This window comes from Phacochoerus africanus, chromosome 10, assembly GCF_016906955.1.
Source record: "Phacochoerus africanus isolate WHEZ1 chromosome 10, ROS_Pafr_v1, whole genome shotgun sequence".
NCBI classification, from domain to species: domain Eukaryota; kingdom Metazoa; phylum Chordata; class Mammalia; order Artiodactyla; family Suidae; genus Phacochoerus; species Phacochoerus africanus.
Genome location: NC_062553.1, coordinates 101,160,096 through 101,184,779, shown reverse-complemented (window position 1 = coordinate 101,184,779; position 24,684 = coordinate 101,160,096). Strand labels below are relative to the sequence as shown.

The window sequence follows — 24,684 nt, the reverse complement described above, 5'->3', positions numbered from 1 at the left end:
TTTGTGTATGTTGAACCATCCCCACTTTTAAATACATTAAATGATTACCATGATAAGTCTAGTAACCATCTATCACCATACAAAATTAATACAGTATTATTGACTATATTCATTATACTGTACTTCTCTGTGACTTTTTAATCGGAAGTTTGTACCTCTTAATCCCTTTCACCTGTTTTGCCCAACCCCCTCCACCCTTCTCCCAGCTAGCAACCATCCCTTTGTTCTTTGTATCCATTTGTCTGTTTCTATTTGTTTTGTTTTTTAGATTCCACATATAAGCGAAACCATATATTTGTCTTTTTCTGACTTACTTCACTTATAATATCCTCTAGATCCATCCGTGTTTTTGCAAATGGCAAGATTTCATTCTTTTTATGGCTGAATAATATTCCATTTTACTATATCCATTATATATGTATAAAAGTTCTCTATATATTTTGGATATTAATCCCTTATCAGATATATCATTTGCAGAAGTCTTCTCTCATTTAGTAGGCTGCCTTTTTGTTTTGATAGTTTCCTTCACTGTGCAAGAGCTTTTTATTTTGATGTAGATTCATTTTTTTTATTTTTGCTTCTGTTGCCCTTGCCTTAAGAGACAGATCCAAAGGGAGTTCCCATCATGGCGCAGTGGTTAACGAATCCAACTAGGAACCATGAGGTTGTGGGTTCGCTCCCTGGCCTTGCTCAGTGAGTTAAGGATCTGGCGTTGCCATGAGCTGTGGTGTAGGTCGCAGGCACTTCGGATCCCTTGTTGCTGTGGCTCTGGTGTAGGCCACCGGCTACAGTTCCAATTGGAACCCCTAGCCTGGGAATCTCCATATGCCGTGGGAGTGGCCCTGGAAAAGACAAAAAAAAAAAAAAAAGAGAGACAGGTCCAAAAATATATTGCTAAGACCAAATTCAAAGAGTTTATGTGTGTACTTTCTTCTAGCATTTTTATGGTTTCAGGTCTTATATTTATAAGTCTTTAATCCATTTTGAGTTTATTTTGTACATGGTGTAAGAAAGAGATCTAGTTTGATTCTTTTGCTTGTAGCTGTCCAGTTTTTCCCAGCACCATTTATTAGAGAGGCTGTCTTTTTTTTCCCCTTATATATGTCGTAGATTAATTGCCCAGATAGATGTGGATTTATTTCTGTGTTCTTTATTCTGTTCCATTGATTTATGGAACTGTTTTTGTGTCAGTACCATATTGTTTTGATTACTGTAGCTTTCAGTGTAGTTTGTGCTACCTCCAGCTCTGTTCTTCTTTCTCAAGATTACTTTGGCTATTTGGGGACTTTTGTGGTTTTATACATATTTTAGGATTACTAGTTCTAGTTCTGTGAAAAATGTCATTGGTATTTGTTAGGCATTGCGTTGAATCTATGTTTCAGGTAATATGGGCATTTTAACTATTCTTCCAATCCATGAGCAGAGTATATCTTTTCATTTATTTCTGGGTTTTTTTTTTTTTTTTTTTTTGCTTTATATTAATGGTTTTTATTTTTTTTCATTACAGCTAGTTTACAGTATTCTGGGTCACCATGCTAATCCCGTATACAGCATGGTGACCCAGTTACACATACAAGTATACAGTCTTTTTTTTTTTTTTTTTTGTCTTTTTAGGACTGCACCCGTGGCACATGGAGGCTCCCAGGCTGGGGATCTAATCAGAACTGTAGCTGCTGGCCCATGCCAGAGCCACAGCAACTTGGGATCCGAGCCACATCTGTGACCCACACCACAGCCCATGGTGGCACCAGATCCTCAACCTACTGAGCAAGGCCAGGGATAGGGATGGAACCCGAAACCCCATGGTTCCTAGTCAGATTCGTTAACCACTGCACCACGATGGGAACTCCAAGTATACATTCTTTTTCTTACATTATCATTCTCCATCATAAGTGGCTAGACATAATTCCCAGTGCTACACAGCAGTATCTCATTGCTAATCCATTCCAAAGGCAATGGTATGCATCTATTAACCCCAAGTTCCCAATCCATCCCACTCCCTCCCCCTCCCCCTTGGCAACCACAAGTCTATTCTCCAAGTGCATGATTTTCTTTTCTGTGAAAAGGTTCATTTGTGCCATATATTAGATTCCAGATATGTGATATCATGGTATATGTCTTTCTCTTTCTGACTTACTGCACTGAATATGAGAGTCTCTAGTTCCTTCCATGTTGCTGCTAATGGCATTATTTTGTTCTTTTTTATGGCTGAGTAGTAGTCCACTGTGTGTATATACCACATCTTCCTAATCCAATCATGTGTTGATGGGCATTTAGGTTCTTTCCATGTCTTGGCTATTGTGAATAGAGCTGCAATGAACATGTAGGTGCATATATCTTTTTCAAGGAAAATTTTGTCTGGATATATGCCCAAGAGTAGGATTGCTGGATCATATGGTAGTTTTATGTATAGTTTTCTAAGGTACCTCCATACTGTTCTCCATAGTGGTTGTACCAGCTTACATTCCCACCAACAGTGCAGGAGGGTGCCCTTTTCTCCACACCCCCTCTAGCATTTGTTATTTGTGGACTTATTAATGATGGCCATCTTTGTGTTGTTTTAATTTTTTTCATCAGTGTCTTATAGGTTTCAGAGCATAGGTCTTTCATCCCCTTGGTTATTCCTAGGTATTTTATAAAATTTGATGCAGTTGAAAATGGGATTGTTTTCTCAATATGTGCTCCACACGTTGAATATAGCACTGCAAAATACCTCTTCTTTTGGATTTTTCAAAGGTACTTCAAGACTGACCTCAAGAACTCGTATTTCCTCCAACAAAACAAATGACCTGTGTTAGTTTTTCCCATCATAAAATTCAGAAATCTAGGATCCATCAATGATACTTGTCTCTTATATCACATGTTGTCCAATCCACCACCAACTTCTGTTTAATACCTAAATGTTTCCCATATTCCACTTCTGCAGTCTGTCCCCACTGCTTCAGCCTTAATCTTAGACACAGTCCTCTTTCACCTGGACTGCTACACTAGCTGCTCCCTTCCAATTCCTTTTCCACTCTCCAGACAGAATGATCTTTTAAAATAAAAACCATGATCCTGCTTTTCACCATTAACTTGCCTGCAATCACTGTCAGATTAAAGACCAGGAGCTTGATACATCTCCACTGCCCTGGGTGGTCTTGACCTTTCTTTTGTAGCTCTTTCTTGTCTTCCACCACTCTGTACTTTTATCCTTAGATGCACAATGCTTTCTTCTGTCAAGGATCTCTGTACATGCTCTTCACTTTGTTGAAAATTGTCTTTTTTTCCCCTTTTCATGTAGTTGATTTTACTCTTCCTTCAGCTATGAATTTAAGCATTATTTCTTGGAGAAGTGTGCTTTGATTTGTCTAAATTAGATCCTGCATTATAGGTTCTCCTAGCACTCTTAGTTGTTCTTTCATTGTATTAATCTTAAACAATCACTAAATAACTGCATAATGATAATAAACTAATACTTCTCTTTATTAAGTCATAAGCTTTGTGAGGCCAAAGACTGTGTCAGCTTTTATCTACTTTGTATCCCCAGTATCATATCTGCCATGTAGTATACATAGGAAATGTTTGCTGAATGAACAAATGAAGGGTGGATGGTTGTTTTAAAGTACCTTTACTATGTCATTAATTAATCTGGTACATAGCATGCTCAATAAATGTGAAGTTAGGTGTTCCTACAGTAGCACTGTGGGTTAAGAATCTGGCTTTGTCTCTGCAGCAGCATGGGTTTGATCACTGGCCAGGTGCAGTGGGTTAAGGATCCGGCGTTGCCACAGCTGAAGAAAGGTCACAGCTATGGCTTGGATTCGATACCTGGCCAGGGAACTTCCATATGATGCAGGTGCGGCCAAAAGAAATGTGTAGTTAATTGGCAAGTGGATGTAGAGATAACATGTTTTTAAAATATTGGAGGATTGAGGTCTGGTGAGGGGAATTGTGCAGAAGACAGCTTGAGTAGATTTAGATGTGTAAGCAGGGACAACAATGGAAATGTATTAGGAAATAAGGCCCGTGAATGGGAATTTGAACGTGATCTCCATTGGTGATAGGGAGAAAATGGAGGTATTTTGAGAAGTCTGTGAATTATCAAATCTCAGTGCAAGATAAGATGGAGGGAAGAGAGGAAGAAAATCTTGTGAAGATTTTCATGTACACCTGTGAGGTAATTATCAAGAGGGAAGTGTAATTCATTGAGGTTTCCTTCATTAGGAAGAAAGAAATGACAGAAACTAAACATTATGAGGTAATCAAACACACTTTGCTGTTATTGATGGGCACCTTATGTAAGAGACCTGCTGCTCATAGGAATGTTGAATTTCTTTTAAGCCTCTCACATTATACGATATGCTTATTTTATATTCAGTCCTGCTAATCCTAGTCTTGCGAAATGCTTTATTTTTCTGGATTTATTCATCTGATGACAGGGAAAATAAATTTGTTGGGAAATTATTTTGTGGTAGAGACTGATGTAAGTCAGACATACCTTATAGTTTTGTTTAGTTCCTTTTTAATTACAATAGATGTTTTTTTCGAATTATGAAGCAATACTAAGATCAGTCAGAGTTCTTTGGTTATGGTATATGTGGCTATAATACATTTTATAATAAAGTTTATGAAAGACATAAGTGTTACATAGATTTTGTTTTGGAAAAGAAAAGTATTGGGTACTCATCTACTGCATTCATTCATTTCATGGGTATTTATTATGCAACTGCTGTATTTAATGCACTCCTAGGCATTGGAGTTATGAAGATGAATATGACCCGATTCCTGCTCCAAAGCAGTATACAGTTTAAAGGAAAGTATAGTAAAACAAGTGAATATTATGGTGATAAATGCTAGTATTTGGCAACATGGCGTGCTGAGAATCAGAGGAGGGATACTAAGGACATGTAGAGCTCAAGGTGGCGGGGGATGGGGGTGGAGATGTTAGCACATCATTTTCAGAGGTTTTGTAGCTGGACTGAATTCTGGGCTCCTTTGGCCAAAAGTTGAAAGTGCTAATGGTCATTTGAGTCAGTGTATGTTTGCCTAAGGAATAAGACCTGTGTTACTGTTATCCATGTATTCTTGGGAGTAGAAAGGAAAAATGTCTGATTGCCATCATGTGAGTCAAAAGTGGAAACATAATCCTATAAAACCAGATGATGTCCCATTTCCCCAGTTCAATACTTTGAATACTAATAGCCAACTCAAACTAGAATCTATAATATGAAATTTCAGAATGTGAGCACGAAAAGCCCTCTCGCAGCTATGTTCAGTTAGCCATGGTATTAGGGATTTAAAAAAAAAAAGACAGAAAACCAATACCTACCCCATAACACATGCTTTTTTAGTTTGCATTCACAATGTCAGTCGACTCTCCAAAAGGTTTGGTTTGCTAAAATAAGGAGGGCTAGAACAGTAGTGTCTCCATTGTATGGCAAGCATACTCATGTGGTCATGTGATTAGAGGATTTTTATTTACTTCAAAAGAAAGCATGCTTTAATTTTAGTTACAAAATAGTGTTAAAATTTTCTTTTCCTTCTTGGTAGATGACAGAGTTCCTAAAACATTCCAGAATTCCCTTGTTCAACTTGGACTCAACACCATGAAGTCTGCAAATATATGTATTGGTCGACCAGTGTTGCTTACCAGTTTGGATGGAAAGCAAGAAGTAAGAGTCCTTTCTATCTCCTTACTTTAGAAAGATTTGACATGTTTGTGGTTTTAATTTTCAACACAAGCAGTAATAAATGAAGAACTGTATTTTATGAGTCACATCTATATAAACTTTTCCTTCCTTTGATACCCTGGGATTTATAGCCCCTAAATGTCCTAATGTAGAGAGAAGCCTTTCCTCCAGTGGTAGTGACCCACACACTAATAGCCCTGTTTCTCCCAGTTTGTTAGTTGTATTTCTCCATAGAAATGTTATTTTAGGGTTATGAAGGTCATCTCTTTTTGTACATAAATTTTTGATTATTCTCCCTATTTTTAGCTGTTTATCCCTCTGCCATTCAGTATACCTGAGACTCTCAGCCCAGAGTCTTTCCTGGATCATTTTTGGTAGCTTGGCTTTCTTCCTCTGCCTCTGCCATGTCTTCTGCTGTGCTCAGTCAGTGTTCTCTCATCAAGTGGGGTCCTCTGGAACTGTTTTGCAGTCACATCTGCTGATGACATGCCTCCATTCTTTTAATTGTTCTGGGTTTTATACTGTAAAAAATCCTTTACTGTGTCTTGTGGAAGAGAAGACTATAAATGTGCAAATTCAGCCCGCTATCTAGAGCTAGAAATCTTCACATTGCTCCCTGAGCACTTAAGCCTGGTGAGATCCCTCACTACTTCCTGGTTGTTGTTTATGCTCCAAACAGAATTGCCTTACAGTTAGTTTGTCTTTAGTATTTTTTTCTTGTTTTCCTCTTGTCACCTGTTAATGCCTTTTTCTCTATTCTTAAATCTTCCTTTCAGCCTTTTTACCATTTTCACTGTGGGATTGTTCCTAATCTTCACAAAAAAGATGTAATATTAAATTTTTTTTTTTTTTTTGTAACTTGTGTGAGGTCATAACTCTTTTGGGGTAAGGACTGTGTTTTGCAGATCCATGTACCTGACTGTACTTAGTTTTCTTCCTTATAAATTAGTAATATACTATGAATATTTTTTTCCTTATGTTTTAATTTTCTATTTTCTGGACAGGTCTATACGGCTTGGCCTGTGGCAGGATTTCCTGGAGGGAAGGTTGGCCTGAGTGAAATGGCACAGAAGAATGTGGGTGTGAGAGTTGGTGATGCCATCCACGTCCAGCCTGTTTTGGGTGCTGTGCTGCAAGCTGAGGAGATGGACGTGGCACTCAGGTTTGACTCTTTGGTGACTGTCTAGATCAGTGTTGCCCAGTAGAAATGTAATGAAAGTCACAAATGTGAACCACACATGTAATTTTGCATTTTCTAGTAGCCACATTTAAAAAGCAAAGACAAAGGAAAATTAATTGTAATAGTATATATGTATTTTTTGCTTTTTAGGGCTACACTTGTGGCATATGGAAGTTCCCAGGCTAGGGGTTGAATCAGAGCTGTAGCCGCTGGCCTACGCCACAGCCACTGCAACGCAGGATCTGAGCCATGTCTGCAACCTACACCACAGTTCATGGCAATGCCAGATCCTTAACCCACTGAGCAAGGCCAGGGATCAAACCTGCGTCCACATGGATGCTAGTCAGATTCGTTAACTGCTGAACCATGACGGGAGCACCTGTAATAGTATATTTTATTTAACCAATACATATAATAAAAATCTTATTTGAACTTAAAATGACTACAGAAAACTATTAATAAAATTTTTCATCTATTTTTCAAACTAAGTCTTCAAAATCCAGTGTTTGATAGTACACTTGTAGCATATCTCAATTTGGACTAGCCACATTTTAAGCACTTGATAGCCACATGTGGTGAGTGGCTAGTAGCCTGCTGTATTAGCACCAGCTAGACCAGTGCTAGGTATTTATGGACTAGACACTCTCATGTCCTATGATAAGAGTATGCTCTAACATTTTAGGTGAGAGGAATTATTATTGATGGCTATTTAACAATAATTTTTGTCTTGGTTTGCAGTGTAATCAGGGCTTCTTGTCTTTTTTACTGTCGTAAAGAGGAGCAGGCAAGAAACAAGTTTTAATTTAATTAAGATTGCTTAAGCAAAGTACCTGATTATGTATTTAAACTCATTGATTATTCAATGTAATAAAAGTTGTATCTATCAGATTTTTAAATAGTTCCCTTTCACCAATGACTGTCAATATGGTTAAAGTATAGTGCCTATCCTCTTGGATGTTCTATATCTAATACCGTATTTACTGAGTTTGGATCTATGAGTCTTGGCAAAATTTGTTTTAAAGTTTTTGGTTTTTTTTTCTTTTTCTTTTTCTTTTTTTGTCTTTTTGCTATTTCTTGGGCCTCTCCTGCGGCATATGGAGATTCCCAGGCTAGGGGTCTAATCAGAGCTGTAGGCTATGGCCTACACCACAGCCACAGCAATGCGGGATCCGAGCCACATCTGCGACTTACACCACAGCTTATGGCAACACCGGATCGTTAACCCACTGAGCAAAGGCAGGGATCGAACCCGCAACTTCATGGTTCCTAGTTGGATTCGTTAACCACTGTGTCACAACGGGAACTCCTGTTTTAAAGTTTTTTGATACTTTAATGTCATATTTATAACAGTTGGGCATTTTACCTTATATACAAGAATCACAAAACATTTTCTAATCCTTAACTTGATTTTAAGATATTTTCTTCACTATTGGTACTGTTTTTAGATTCCAAGCTTGAGCTTTGGCGTGTTTTTTCTTTTAAAAACAGGAAATGTTCTTAGTGCATTTAATAACAGTTTAATGAGCAACAAACTAAATGGCAGAAAGGAAAAGAGAACACATTATAGGTTGAGCACCAGCTGTGTACTAACATGCACAAGCACACAGTTTCCCCTTTTTCTTCTCTCGTTTAATCCTCTCAACATTGGTATCCATATTTAGTCCTTTTTTACAAGTGAGGAAATGGGCTCAGTGAGGAGAAGTAACTTGCCGATTATTTTATGGGTTAGTTAGTGGTACTGCTTGGGTTAAATCTTCAGACTATTTTAAAACTGGGGCAGGTAGCGGTGATCAGTTGATAATTTACTACCTACTGTGACCTCTTGAGGGCGCAGCAGACTTAGATGATGACTACCTACTGTAGAGGGACTATGTATATTTTAAATGGAAGCTTGGTTTATTTTAAAGAACACTGTGATTTAAATGTGGCAACAGAGCTTAGATAAGAACTTTAATTTCCAGTAAGAAAAATTAGTAATTTTAGTCTGCTGCTTAAATCCTTTAGTTGTAGCTGAAAAATTTTATTAGTAATGTTAGAGCTCCTTCTAGTGGAAATGATTTTATGTGTACACATTCTTTTTTATAGCAGAGTTTGTTATTTTTATGTATTTGTGCCTATTTGCAAATGTCTTCTATTTGAAGTTTAATAAATAAAAACAGTTTAAGTAGTTTCAGAGTTCTATAAACAAATAAATTTAAGTATTTAAGGAAATATGTAGACTTTTCTCTTTATATACATGCTAGATTCATGAAATTTTCTTTTTTCTTTTTTTTTCTGTTTTATATGACTTCACAGTCGATTCTCATTATTTGTGGTAATATTCTATGAAGTTATATTCTATGAATTTGCCATGAACACTGAATTAACAAATGCTGAACTGTTGCTTCTAGGGGATGTGTGTGTGTGTATATATATGTATGTATATATTAATATGTATATATGGAAAATACATCTTACATAGATTATAATCTTAAGTTCTTAAAACAACTCATTTTGGTAGATTCTTTTTTTCTTTATTTTGCAAAAATTAAGAGGTGGCTCAGAAGTATTAAAGGATTTGTTTGAGGCCATCCCACTAACAGATGCTAAAGTTAGAATTCAAACTTTCTCCGTCTGGTCCCAGAGCTGAAACTTTTCACTCAGTACTGTTTTGCCCCCTACCAACTCCCAACCTCTGATCACTTCTGTTTGAGTGTTGAAATAAGAGGCCTTTTTCACCCTCAGCTGGCAAAGTGTTGGGTGACTCACATTTTTTTGCCCACTCTGCACACATCCACAAATGACTAGGGAAGCTCTGCTAGTATTGATTTTGGGGTTTACAAATACATTTTAACAAGTAGGTGAATTTGCATATGGTAACCTCAGTTAATGAAATTTGACCGTATTGGTTTTGTTACTGATTAAGTGATTGGGAACAAAGCTTAGGTTTGGACCAGATGGTCTTGGTAACACACCTTTACCCGACCTAAACCATTCTCCCTCTGTGATCTCTGGCAGAGCTCACAACTGTAGGCCTCCTTTGTGATATGGGCTGCTTATACATTGAGGAAGAGGGAAAACACACATTCTGAGAACTCTCCAAGAACATATTTCTTTAAAAGTGTAATTTTTAGGTGTGCATACTTCCTGTAGTAAGAGAAGCAGTATTCCTGGAAGACACAGTTACTGGTCAGAAGAAGGCTTTTTCATTTTTTCATAGGTGTACTCTTTTCTCTTTTTCTTTTTTTTTGGGCCACACACACAGCATATGGAAGTTCCTGGGCCAAAAGATCAAATCTGAGCCACAGATGCAACCCATGCCACAGCTACTACCATAATGCTGGATCCTTAACCCACTTCACTGGGCTGAGGATTGAACCCACACCTCAGCAGTGACCCAAGCCACTGCAGAGACAATGCCTGGTCCTTAGCCTGCCACACCACAGAGGGAGCTCCTTAGACATGCCCTTTCTCTTGAATGAACTTCCATTGTACCAGTACCCTGCTTCCTTTTTCCTGTCTCTTCAGATAACATACTCTATAGGATTTAATTTTCTTTTTGTGTAAATTGTACAAAGAGAATAAAGTAAGCGATTACTAAAAGCCATTTTTCAAGCTGGGCAAGTTCAGAAAGGGAATGATTAATTGAAACCATTGTTTTTCAAATCTTTTTGACTGAGATGATAAAAAATACTTTATTTGTTATGGTTTATTGCACCCACAGATGTATTGCTAAATGCACATGTGTTTACCTGTATACACCTGAGCATATAGGTCTGTGTGTATATGTGTATAAGATAGTAAAGAATATTGATTTAGGCCACTAGGACACCAAATTGCAAATATTTTTATGGCTGTAAAAAGTATCTGAGAAGTATATAAATTATTTCAAAATTGTATAAATAATTTCCAGATTGTAAACTAAGGATTCATTTGATTAGGTATACATTACAACTGTGTTCATGTGACTTTATATTACATTTTAGTTTCTGGTATATTTAATACTGGTTTTTATTTCTCCCACCCTTCACAGTGACAAAAATGCAGATATTAATGAAGAACAGTTGACTGGTTGTCTTCTGAGAAAACTAGGTGAGATTGTATTTTAAATAATTTTCTAAATTTTAAAAAGCAAGGAAGCTGCAAATAAAATAATGTGTCTTTTAGGTTTTATATACGTAGTAGTCTACCTTAAAATGGTATAGAGAATACTCTCCTCAGTGAATTAACGTCCTTATAAGATAGGTATGTAGCATCCTTATCCCAGCCCCAGCCGTGGGCCCACAACTGCCCAGTAATTGATTGGCATTTCAGCAGTGGAGCGGATTTATGACTTACCTATGAACAGAGTCAGTGGTAGAACTGAGACTTTTAACCCTTGAACCCTTGCTCCTTCCAGTGAGAAGTGTCATCTTGGAGTGTTGATCTAGGTGTGCTATTTTAGGTTAGTTCATTATTGAACATGAAATGTCTGACTGTGGATAAAATTGATAGAATCCTAAGTGTGTTGAGTGTAGAGAATTTCAGAGAATCATCTTGTCCTTCTGTCTCCAGATAGTCCTATATCGTAGAGGACTATTACATCCTCTGTTTTTTAGGATAGTTATTTATTAATACTTCAATCTTTGATTTAATCTTTTCAGTCAGTTTTGTTGCTAAATGAAATAAATTGCTATTTAAACTTAAAAATTGGTGGAAAATTGTGCTAATGTATATATTTAATAAATTGTCTTCCAGATGGCAAGATTGTTTTACCAGGCAATTTTCTGTACTGTACATTCTATGGACGACCATGCAAGTTGCAAGTGTTGGGAATAAAAGGGGCAGATGGCATGATGTTGAGAAAGTCTCAGAATGGCCCTGACACTGATGCCGGTGGAATGGCTTCTGAGCCATCCAGCATAACAACCAGTACCCTGGATTTATCCTTACAGCTAAGTCAGTTAGATCTGGAAGTGCCCCAAAACCCAACATCAAGCAGTACTCCTTATAAACTAGTAGATGACAGAATGATCAATAAAGCTGGTGACATTTTGTCAGATGTTACACAGAGTCCTGGGAATGGCAGTGGACTTGGATTAGAGGAAGTCACAGGTCTTAAATGTAGTTTTGAGTCTGCCAGAGAAGTAAATGAGCAACCTGTTAATGAAGAGAGATTGCTAAAGTCACCCAGCGTGGGAGCAAAATGCAACACTGATACCTTCTATTTTATTTCTTCAACAACAAGAGTTAATTTTACAAAAATTTGCACAAAATCAAAAGATCAAGACAACCAATTAAAAGTGACTTATGATATGATCGGTGGCTTAAATAGTCAGCTGAAAGAAATTAGAGAAATAATTGAATTACCTCTCAAACAGCCTGAACTTTTCAAGAGTTATGGTATGATTTCTTCAGTATGTTACAATCAGAATATTATGTTCAGACTAAAATGCTGTTGGTTCATCCCACTTATCTAATAACTGTTCACCCTCTGTTTCTGTTTTACTTTCCTGCGTGGGAGGTATCATGGGAGGTGTGAGTTGCTTTGGGAGATGCCAGTTAAGTGAGCCTTTTTCTGTGCTTAAATCTCTTTAGGTGTAATATGAGTTAGTTGCATACTGTCTCTTCCAATTGCACACTTCCAGTTGTTTATACTGGATCTGGAAGAAGAATCTTGTCATGCTAGATTGACTGTGACAACTAAAGAAATAAACCAAATATTTAAATAGGTTGGATAGAACTTCTTTGTTAGGAAATATAGCTGGATGCAGATCTCTTTGCTTTGAAACAAGTGGTTAAGGGAGTGACTCGGTGCTTAGGAAACTCAGGGCTTCCTCTGCATTGTTACTGCTCAGATCCTCTGCATATATTTGGTGCATTCCATCTCTTCTGTTTTCTCCTTTTTCATGAATCTTTATATATAAAAAGTTCCTGTTGTGGCTCAGCGGATCGACAATCTGACTAGCATCAGTGAGTATGTGAGTTTGATCCCTGGCCTTGCTCAGTTAAGGATCTGGCATAGCTGTGAGCTGTGATGTAGGTCGCAGACATGGCATGGATCTGGCATTGCTGTGACTCTGGCATAGGCCAGCAGCTGCAGCTCTGATTTGACCCCTAGCCTGGGAACTTCCATATGCCACAGGTGCAGCTATAAAGATTAAAAAAAAAAAATCCCTTGGATTGATATTTTGCTAGTATTGCTTGTATTCTCTGAGATGGTTAGTTGGGATAAAAATTGGGATTGGTGGCTTGTTTTGGATGCCCTTGTTGTTTGGGATGCCTTTGTTGTTTTCTGATCATTGGACTGTGCTGTGTGGGATGGGGCATGACAGTAGAGGGGGTGTCCAGTCAGTTTTTTACTAATCAGCTTGAGTCTTCAGACACAGAAAAATTCATTGCTAGAGATCACTGTTTAGGCAAGTTACTCTATCTTTCCAGGAGGAATAAAGAAGTTCTCACTCTTAACTTTAGTTTTGATGAGTGGTAAATTTATTTTATAATTTTTTTTTTTTTTGTCTTTTTGCTATTTCTTTGGGCCGCTCCCGCGGCATATGGAGGTTCCCATGCTAGGGGTCGAATCGGAGCTGTAGCCACTGGCCTATGCCAGAGCCACAGCAACGCGGGATCCAAGCCGCGTCTGCAACCTACACCACAGCTCACGGCAATGCCGGATCGTTAACCCACTGAGCAAGGGCAGGGACCGAACCCGCAACCTCATGGTTCCTAGTTGGATTCGTTAACCACTGCGCCACAACGGGAACTCCTATAAATTGTTTTTGAAGTCATGGAGTAACACAAGAATTATGTTGTTAAGAACAACCTAGTAATGTGGAATCCAGTGTTCCCTGCTTTTTCTTCTAGGAATTCCTCCCCCTAGAGGAGTGTTGCTCTATGGCCCTCCAGGTACTGGAAAGACAATGATTGCCAGAGCTGTTGCTAATGAAGTCGGTGCCTATGTTTCTGTAATAAATGGTCCTGAAATTATAAGCAAGTAAGTGCATAATTTAATAGAATAAACAATATTATTAGATACACTTTTCTTTTTAGATATACTTTTTAAATGTGGTTTTTAAAAAATGGCTACATAATATTCTGTCTGGGTATTTCATATATTTAAATATTTTAAATTTGCTTTTAATGTGTATAAAAATTAAGTTTGGAAATTCCTGCTGTGGTGCGGTGTGTTAAGACTTGACAGCTGTAGCTTGGGTCCCTCTGGAGGCACAGGTTCGATCTCTGGCCTGGGAACTTCCATATGCCATCCATATGGCCATCAAAAGAAGAAAAAAAAAGAAAAAAGGAAAAGATTAAGTAGGAAAATTTTTGAAAGTAGTTTCAAGTGTTCTGGGAATATTTGGAAAGTCAGATGAGCTTTTATAGATGGAGCTTTGAAAACAATAAGAGTGGATCCTTAAATGTATTTTATTTGTTACAGATTCTATGGGGAGACTGAAGCGAGGTTACGTCAGATATTTGCTGAAGCCACTCTGCGGTATTCTTTATTTTTGGACGTTTGGAATTAGTAGTCAAGGCTGTATTAATCAAAGTAGAGACAGTATCTCTTTATACGAAGCATGAAAGAAGAGAACAAAAATAGTAGTCATAGCACTGGAAGTGGATTGTAAATTTAAGGAGGTTCTCTTTAATCTATTTCTAATACTATTTTGGAAATGTGATAAATTATTAAATTACATAATGTAGCAAAAATGTACAAACTTACTAGTTATAACTCATGGGGATGTAATCTGTTGTGATGTAGTTAATGATACTGTATTGGATATTTGAAAGTTTCAAAGAGAGTGGATTTTAAAGTTCTCTTTACAAGAAAAAAAGTTTATAACTGTAGGGTGACAGTGTGAGCTAGACTTATTGTGGTGATCATTTCCTAAATGCTGAGTCATCATATTGTATACCTCAAAGTAATATTATGTCATATGTCAACTATATCTCAATTTTAAAAATTACGTAAGATAAGAGAATTAAGACAGCGCTGTCTGATACAGTGTGTGACTTTGCCTGCCAATGTTAATTTATTATTTTCTTTCTTTTGGGTACTCAGGCATATCCAGTGTATCTAGTTCCCAGAGTAGACTATTACAGTTGTCCTTTAGACTTAAAACTTTGTCTTGGAGTTCCCGTCGTGGCGCAGTGGTTAACGAATCCGACTAGGAACCATGAGGTTGCGGGTTCGGTCCCTGCCCTTGCTCAGTGGGTTAACGATCCGGCGTTGCCGTGAGCTGTGGTGTAGGTTGCAGACGCGGCTCGGATCCCGCGTTGCTGTGGCTCTGGCGTAGGCCGGTGGCTACAGCTCCGATTCAACCCCTAGCCTGGGAACCTCCATATGCCGCGGAAGCGGCCCAAGAAATAGCAAAAAGACAAAAAGTAAATAAATAAATAAAAATTAAAAAGACAAACAAAAAAAAACTTTGTCTTATTACACTATGTTTTAAAGGGACACATTTTTTGCTTTAAAGATGATTCTTATTAATTATTCCTCAATTTAGGCTACCATTGTTTCATTGTAAGGAATATTAGTGGATGGTCTATAACTTGGTCCTAATGTAATTTATTTATAATATAGCTATGTCTCTTCCATTATTTTGGTATGCCACTTACCAGAATTACTGCTGTCTTATCAAAACTTCCATTTATAAAGTCACCCCCCCCAGCAGTAGTAGATGAAACAAGTAGTTTTTATTCGCAATATTGAAAAGTTGAGAACAAGTGGTATACTTTATTGTTTAATATGTTTTTATTGTCCTATTGCTATGTTCCTAGCAGTTGAGGTTTCCTCTTATGAGAGAATTCACGTCTTTTTATGGGAGAATGATCATCTTGAAAGTTGTTTTTTCAGTAAATTTTAAAAGAAGAGCATTTCTACTTTATATTTATTGGACTTTAAACTGGCTCCAAGGAATGGCATTATGGGCTCAACTTTTGAATTGATGCAGGCATAGTAATTTAGTGGGTATTAGTGGGAAGGTTCTGTTTGGGTGTAGAGTCTCATCTCATAAGCAGTACATGTTCTCAGTACTCTACTTTTTATTGAGGACATATCAACTAGAATGTGATGTTAGTGAGTTAATTTGAGCTAGAATTTAAGGTTTTTCAGATTAACATCCTATTGCTTTTATCTTTAATAGTATTAACTAAGTCCTAAATTTGATGCATTTTGCATTTTCAATCAAAAAATCGAAATGACTTAATTTCAATTTTTAATTGAACTGCAATGTATCACATTTAAAAATTAAATGTGTATTAGAGAATTCATTTATTTGCTTATTTTTTAGGCACCCATCAATTATTTTTATTGATGAGCTGGATGCACTTTGCCCTAAAAGAGAAGGAGCTCAGAATGAAGTGGAAAAAAGAGTTGTAGCTTCACTCTTAACACTGATGGATGGTATTGGTTCAGTAAGTATAGCACCAGTATTGATTCCTGTAGGTGGGGGTAGATTCTTAATAATATGTTTGTTGTGGCAAAAACTATCAAATAATGTCTGAGTTTTGGGGATTGTCTAGGGTAAGGAAAAAATATTAGCTGTAAAAACTAGAGGATAGACCCATAAAATAGTTTTCTTTATTGATTTCTTAGTAGCAGCTGGGACAATATAAACTAGCATCTAAAATTATATACAATGATAGATTCCTTTTGTAGTAAATGGTATTAACCTAAAAACCTGAAGCAAAAACCAGTAAGGAAAATTTAGCAGTTCAGTTTAGGAAATTTTAATAAGAAATGTCGTAAGTCTTATTAATTTTGTAAAAATTATGAGTTCCCACTGTGGCAGCAGGATCAGCAGTGATTCTGCAGCGCTGGGATTCAGGTTGGATCCCTGAACCAGCATAATGAGTTAAGGATCCTGCATTGCCGCAGCTGTGGCATAGATGGTAACTGTGGCTTGGATCTGATCCCTGGCCTGGGAACTCCATATACCATGGGGTGGGCAAAAAAGAAAAAAAAAAAATTGATTCCCTGGGATCTTTAAGTTTGGCAAGTGATTGGACAGAAAGTGAGAAAATTGTGTTTGTATAACATTTAAAAAGATTGTAAATAACTCATTATTTAGAGTCATAGTATCTTAGAACCAAAAGAAATTTTAGAAATCACAGAGTCCCAAGTTATTCTTTTGTACATTAAAAAACTGGACAGTTACAACTTTCTTTTGTGCTGCCCATTGGTAGAAACTGAATATGTGAAAATACAGGAAAGTTTGGTATTGTCTATTTTATCTGCTAACCTTGTTACAGTTTTAAGAGTAACACAAGGGAAGGGCTGTTAACTGGGGGAAGCTGGACCACCACCTGTTTCTCAATCTTAGCGTAGTACCTAGGTGTGATCATCATGTCCCTAGTTCTCAGCTTAAAAAGCTGGAGAATTCAGTATTGTTAGTGTGTTGGAGATAATAGGGACTCCGAGGATAGACCATGATAACAACACTCAAGACCATAAATTAGGACACCAGTTTGTCCATTTACAATAGGAAATATAATTATTAAGCTGACCAAATTTTTAGATGAATGACTTTCTTTTCACCTGGAAGACAGATATACGTGGAGAGTTGTATTATAATTAGAATGGATTTTGGTAAGTAGGAAATCAGATGGAAGGCTGTGTGTTGGAGGATTTTAATCACTATGTCATTGCCCCCACTTTCTCTGCCACTAGGATAGGCCTTCTGTGAACTGATGTTCTTGCCTTTGGGCAGGACTGAAAGATTGTTACTGATGATTTAGTCTGAAATATTTAAGTGCCTGTATTTTTGCTTTCTAAATTCACAATTCCTAGACTCTTATAATCCATACATTTTCTATTGGTGCATCCAGTATAATTGATTAGGTTTGAGTTTTCTTCAAATCACATTCCAGTTAAGCTTCTCTGTTAAGATTACACTTGGGTCGAAGTTCCCCTTGTGGCGCAGTGGTTAACGAATCCAACTAGGAACCATGAGGTTGCGGGTTCGGTCCCTGCCCTTGCTCAGTGGATTCATGATCAGGCGTTGCCGTGAGCTGTGGTGTAGGTTGCAGATGCGGCTCGGATCCCGCCTCGCTGTGGCTCTGGCGTAGTCTGGCAGCTGCGGCTCCGATTTGACCCCTAGCCTGGGAACCTCCATATGCCGCTGAAGTGGTCCAAGAAATAGCAAAAAAAAAAAAAAAAAAAAGACGAAAAAAGATGACACTTGGGTCATTTGAATAGAATGTTGGATAATTTCTACAGGTGGCTGATCATGATCATAGGTCTTTGTTGTTACAAAGTTTATTCTCAGACCAAAAATCCATATATATTCAAAGATATCTGGTACTTGGATATTGGTTATATTGTTGTGTATATTCTCAAGAATTTAAAAATTTAGCAAAATAAAAAAGTTCATATATGAAGAAGATTTCTGAGACAACTCTGTGATAAAGCTTTTTCTGTTTGAATCATATGTAGGTCATAATCTTTGCTTTCAAGTAGGGGAAAAGTACAACTTAAAATAGTTAAACAAATTAATGAGTCCCCTGGTGGTCTAGCAGTTAAGGATTCAGTTTTGTCACTGTTGTTGCTTGGGTTCAGTCCCTGGCCTGGGAACTTCTGCAAGCCATGGGCATGTTCAAAAAAATAAAAAAAAAAACAAATAAAACAACTATTTGGTATAGGGCATATCTGTTATTATTCATGAGAATTGTGTAGTTGAGATGCTAGACGTGGAGAGACCATTATCACTTATAGTAGATGGAGAGGAAATTATTAGAAAACTTTCTAGATAAGAGAGCATTTAGACTGACCTTTGGGAAATGGGGGATGAATAATAAAATTTGGAACATAAAGGATAGGAGTTAGCAACCTGTACAGTTAGATCTATCCTTGTCCACATAGTCAGTGCATATTTGAAATTTTTTTTTTTTTTGCTTTTAGAAGAATATGTAATATATTTTTATTTTATTTTGTTAGGAGGGAAGTGAAGGACAGGTGTTGGTCCTTGGGGCCACAAATCGCCCTCACGCTTTGGATGCTGCACTCCGAAGACCTGGACGATTTGATAAAGAGATTGAGATTGGAGTTCCAAATGCTCAAGACCGGCTAGATATTCTCCAGAAACTGCTTCGAAGGGTACCCCATTTGCTCACTGAAGCTGAACTGCTACAGCTGGCAAATAGTGCTCATGGTTATGTTGGAGCAGACTTGAAAGCCTTGTGTAATGAAGCAGGTGGGAGTGATTTTGCTATAGTGAGTTTGTCCTGCTGTACTTACTAACTCTAATATTTGCAAACTGGTAGTTTATATCTCACTTCTTTCCTAATGGAAATAGCTAATTTTTTCTAATCATAAAATATATATATTTTTTAAAATAAGTCTGGATAATTCAGAAAACAAACAAAAAAAAGAAATAAGAATCACTCTTAATCCTACTTCCTAAAAATAACCACTGTTTTAGTGTCTATCCTTTCAGACTTTTCCTAAGTACAGACATACACACACACACATATGTAACTGTATGCATTAATGACAGTACTGATGATGACAATATTTATTGATATTATGGTACGGAAATAAGGGAGAAGTGTCTGTGGTAGAATGAAAAATTTTCTTAAGGAATAGCTTTGTATTTGTTGCAGCACTAAAAAAAAGTACTTAGTGAGACCTAAGAATTCTATGTCTCAGAATAATGTTATAGGGTTTTTTTTTTTTTTTTTTTTTACCCGAGGCCTATGGAGGTTCTCAGGCTAGGGGTCAAACCATAGCTACAGCTGCCAGCCGCAGCCACAGCCACAGCCACAACCACAGCCACGCCAGATCTGAGCCGTGTCTGTGACCCACACCACAGCTCATAGCAACGCCGGATCCTCAACCCACTGACTGAGGCCAAGGATCGAATCCGCATCATCATGAATCCTAATAGGGTTTGCTAACTGCTGAGCCACGACTGGAACTCCAGGGATGTTTAAGTCTGAAAATGTTTAAGAGCTTTTATTAATCAGTTGACTCTGACTTTAAGAACTTCGCTATAGCATAACAGTAGTTACTTTGGAAACTCTTGGGACTTTTTAACATTTTTGCAGTTTTTAGGGTGATATTAACTATGAAAAATGTAATCAAATCAGGGCAGTTTTTATAACCTATGGAAGTATTTGATTAGGCAGTAAGAATTTATTGAAAACTTTTATTGTTCTGAGAGTATTCATTTCTAGAAAAGTTTTCTTTCCTCTGAAGACTGGGCATATATCTCATAGCATCTCTAGTTTGCTAGTAATTTACATTTCTTAAATTTGTTCTCTTGTATGGGTTTATGTTTCTGCGGTTTTTTTATATTTCGGAGGAACCTGTTTTCAGTTGTGTCATTCCGTTGTTTTAATTTGTTATCTATCCAATATCTTAACAAGCTGCTTTAAGTAAAGTTTAATCCTTTTAGGTAGCAGAAGAAATTGAATTCTTGAGTTGGGAATTTATACATAAAATACAGTAATTTTTATCTCCAAAGCAGTGATTCACAGTTTATCTAATTTAGTAGGTTCCGAATACTCTTTCATTAGTCCTTTGAGCCTTCTAATCTGGCCTAATGTGTGCAGGACAGGAGGTTTGAGGAGGAAGAACAGAAAACTTGTAAGAGATATTTAGGAGTCTTTGGATATCTTATATTTTGTGGGGGAAAAAATCAGTTTTACTTCATTCTATTGGGTCATTATCACAATTTCCATTTTGGAGGACTCAAAACTGGCAGAGACTACAGATTATGTAAACTATGAGGCAAACACAAACTGTATTCTTGGACATTATGGTCCAGGACAAAGTCCCTTTCTGTCTAGTTTCTTGTGTTTCACAAGAAATGGCAGGTTTGGTCATAGAAATGAATTCCCTAGTGATCAAGATGCTGAAGTATCAGTGGGTAGATAACTTTGCTTCCTTTATTCTACTGGATGATAAGGGAGTCTGGATGACTCTTTAGGCATTGCTTTCGACTTGCTTATCTAGGCAAGGATTCATTCTTCAGCATCCTTTTTCAGTCATTTTTCAACTCTAAATACATTCTAGAAGGTTCTGGGATTCTTGCTGTACAGAAACACACAGTTTGATGAGGGAAAGTAATTTGTAAACAACTAATTATGCAGTGAGATACATACTCATAATACTAGGGATAATGTAGTGACTTCTATGGAGAAAGGAAATCCTCTGGTTATATAGAAAAAGTGACATCTAAGAATCTTAAAGAAAAAGTCGAAGTTGTAGTCAGATTGAGGACATGAGAAGGTGGGAAAGGAAAAACAGTCTTTCATCTAATTCTCACACCAATCCTGTGATATACGTATCAGACTCAAAAACACATCTCCCAGCTACTATGTGGCAAAGCTGGAATTTAAACTCAAGGTCCAAATGGATGCCCTTAATCATAAAAAAAGGTATTTTTCAGAGTGATGTAATACTTTTTGATTTAATTTTAATCTATAAATCTAAGCGTAGGATCAATTTATAATGTAAAAAATACCTCCATATATTTTCACAGGTAAATGTAGTCCAGAAATTAAGTTGTGTCCTTAGACTTTTGGGAAAAAGTGATGATGTAACTCACGTTTCTAGATATAAATAGGAGCATCCATTTGCATGGGCACTATAGTACCCTCAAGAACTTTAGGAAAATGGCAAGAAAAATTCAATTCTGCTGGTTATGTTACATTTAATTGAAAAGTTGTGAAAGGCTCAGAAGGTGGGATGGGGAGAGGCCTCTAACTGAAGGCCTTTCTCAGTTAAAAAAAAAAAAAAAAAAGGATGTACATGTTAAAATAAAAAAGGATGTACTTGGAACATACAAGCAGTAAATAAGATTTTTTAAATAACTTGTTGAAGTATAGTTAATTTACAATGTTGTCTTAATTTCTTCTGTACAACAGGGTGATTCAGTTATGTATACCCACACATATCTCTTTATTATATATAGATACATATATTTTTCATATTTTATATGTATATATATTTTCATGTTCTTTTCCATATGGTTTATTATGTATTATTAAATATAACTCCCTGTGCTATACAGTGGGACCTTGTTGTTTATTCATTCTGTATATATAGTTTGCATCTGCTAAGTCCAAACTCCCACTCAATCCCTCCCTCATCCTTTCTCCCCCTTGGCAACTACAAGTCTGTTCTCTATTTCTATGACTCTGTTTTGTGGATAAGTTCATTTGTGTTGTATTTTAGATTCCACATATAAGTGATATCATACGGTATTTGTCTTTCTCTTTCTGACTTCATTTATATGATCTTTAGGTCTATCTATGTTGCTGCAAATGGCATTATTTCATTCTTTTTATGGGTATTACTCAGCCAAGTAATATTCCATTGCTTATATATACCATATCTTCTTTATCCATTTGTCTGTTAATGGACCTTTAGGTTGTTTTTATTCGTGGTTATTGTAAGTAGTGCTGCTATGAACATAGGGTTGCATGTATCTCTTCAAGTTTGAGTTTTGTCTGTGTATATGCTCAGGAGTGGGATTTATGGATCATATGGTAGTTCTGTTTTTAGTTTTTTGGGGCACCTCTGTACTCTTTTCCATAACAGCTGCACCAGCTTACATTGCCACCAACAGTGGAGGAGGGTTCCCTTTTTTGCACACCCTCTCCAGCATTTCTTCTATGTAGACTTTTTATTGATGGCCATTCTGACTGGTGTGAAGTGATACCTCATTATAGTGTTGATTCAAGCAGTAAATATTAACTACTGTTAATATGACTTAATAATTTCAGATTATCAGGTATTTAACGGATCTTCTGTTTCCTCTGATCTGGCAATGAATCAGATTATGAGAAGATAATCATTAAAAGGTTTAGTCTTAAAATGAAAGTGTCTAGTAGGGAAAATATGTGGTTTGTGTATACTCTCTTAAGGACTAGGTATATTGTACTATGTAGTATTTTTCTCTAACTTTATGTAGCAGAATAAAGCTTAAGGACATTGCGCTAAAATTTTTTGTAAGGGATTTTTCTAAAGAGGCAGGGGCGTATAGTAGAAAATGGATTTTGATAGTTGGACAGACCTGCCTTTAAAATCAGGCTTGTATTCTTGGTCAAGTACTTTGCCTGAGTCTTAGTTTTTTCCATTTGTAAATTGAGGGGGTTGTGGTAAATGATATCTAAGTGCCCTTGTAAATATGACATTCCCTGGATATAAGGGAGAACAAGAAAGAAATGGAAAAAAGAAAGGAAGAAAGGAAGGAAGGGAGGGAGGATAGGAAGGGTTGGATGAACTAGAAAAGGGGGAAAATAACAAGGAACTACCCAAGTCCAGCATTAAATCTGGCCTGGCCTCGTAAGCTACTTTCATAAATGGCCTTTCCACCCTTCAAAAGAGATTGTCTTCTCTTTTGTACTTGTTTGTCTGAGTGATTTTTAAACTTAGGTGGTTAGTCAGGGCTTTCTTCCATAGTATTCTTAGAGATAATGCTACAAAGCAGACTAATGTTGATTATGAAGTTAACTGCATTTTCTCATTGAAACAGTTCTATAGTTTCTAAGAACTTGAGTAAACTATACATTGGTTAATACTGTGACTCAGAGGAAAGATAAAAGAACTTAAACTCTGTAAGCATTAAAAATAGTAAGAATTAGGAGTTGTTTTATGGCACAGCAGGTTAAGGATCTGGTGGTGTCACTGCGGCTTGGGTTGCTGCTATGGTGCGGGTTTGGTCCCTGGTCCAGGAACTTACACAGTCCATGGGTGTGGCCCCCCAAAAATTAGTATGAATTATGCTCCAAGTGCTACAGACTAAGCATAAGGGTATTTCACTTACTGCACACACAAAGGGCATCCCTAATGTGTGCACTGAGTATAGGAAAAAAAAAAAACAAAAACAAAACTCAGCCATATTATAAATTTGAAGTATGTAGTACTTTCCTAGTTCTAGATTTAAAAAATTGAACATTTAATGTCACCTCTTAACTAAATTTAGAGGAGTTATTAGGGGAAAAATTGAATGGCTCTCACTGCACCTGCACACATGGAGGTTCCCAGGAGTCCGATTAGGGCGTACCCACTGGCGTACGCTATAGCCAAAGCAACACAGGATTTGAGCCGCGTCTGTGACCTACACCACAGCTCACTGCAACACTGGATCCCTAACCCACTTAGTGAGGCCAGGGATCAAACCTCTGTCCCCATGGATGCTAGTCAGGTTTGCTGACCGCTGAGATAGGATTGGAAATCCTGATTTTTTTTTTTTTTTTAACACAGTAAGTGTCCTTGGACAAGTAGAAACAGTCACACTTAGTACATTGACCTTAGAATTAAACACAAAGTTAGAATTGTAATTTTTACAGAAAGAGTCATGGTAAAAATCTTAACATTTGGAGGCAGTACTAATGATTTCTAATACAAAATAAATGCACATTAAGTATTTGATCCAAAAAATATATGTGAAAACTGAGAGACATAATGAGACATAATTACCACTACACTCCCCTTGGTAGAGTAATAAACATTATATTTATTAACCTCAGAGTTGAGTTGAGTTTTATCTTTAAATCCCTGGCGAGATTCATCTCTTCCTGTTCTCTGTTGGCTTTCAGAAATCCCTGCTCTGTGCTGAGGATACAACTCCAAGTGGTTACTGCTATCTTTATAGGTAGCAGTAGACAAGGTAGTGTTCTGTGATGCACTAAGCAACTGTTGCTTTTTTTTTAAAAAACATTTCCAGTCTTATCTTTATCTTCCCACTGAGGATTTTTCAACTGTGATTCTGACAGTGGACTTTATATTGCTTAAAACCAGGGCTTTTTAGGAGGCAGTTTCATTGCTTACCATTTCGTTATTTACCAGCTGTGTTTAAGCAGACATCTTAACAGTTCCCACTGGTGTATCTGGGAAGTAAGGCACCTTGACCTCCAAATTTG

The 24,684-nt window shown here is 37.0% G+C and overlaps 1 protein-coding gene across 3 annotated transcripts in view; it reads left to right on the top strand.

The window, feature by feature from the left end:
- Positions 1 to 24,684, top strand: part of SPATA5 (spermatogenesis associated 5) — a 320,569-nt gene that overhangs the window by 2,569 nt on the left and 293,316 nt on the right. For all 3 annotated transcript variants that reach the window (XR_007137477.1, XM_047798607.1, XM_047798608.1), the window contains exons 2-9: positions 5,533 to 5,654; positions 6,677 to 6,834; positions 10,865 to 10,923; positions 11,569 to 12,213; positions 13,675 to 13,804; positions 14,249 to 14,305; positions 16,104 to 16,227; positions 18,749 to 19,004. Coding sequence is in view for 2 of the 3 variants with exons in the window: in XM_047798607.1 (XP_047654563.1) it covers positions 5,533 to 5,654; positions 6,677 to 6,834; positions 10,865 to 10,923; positions 11,569 to 12,213; positions 13,675 to 13,804; positions 14,249 to 14,305; positions 16,104 to 16,227; positions 18,749 to 19,004 (1,551 nt within the window). In the remaining variant the exon portion in view is untranslated. The remainder of the gene's footprint in view (positions 1 to 5,532; positions 5,655 to 6,676; positions 6,835 to 10,864; positions 10,924 to 11,568; positions 12,214 to 13,674; positions 13,805 to 14,248; positions 14,306 to 16,103; positions 16,228 to 18,748; positions 19,005 to 24,684) is intronic.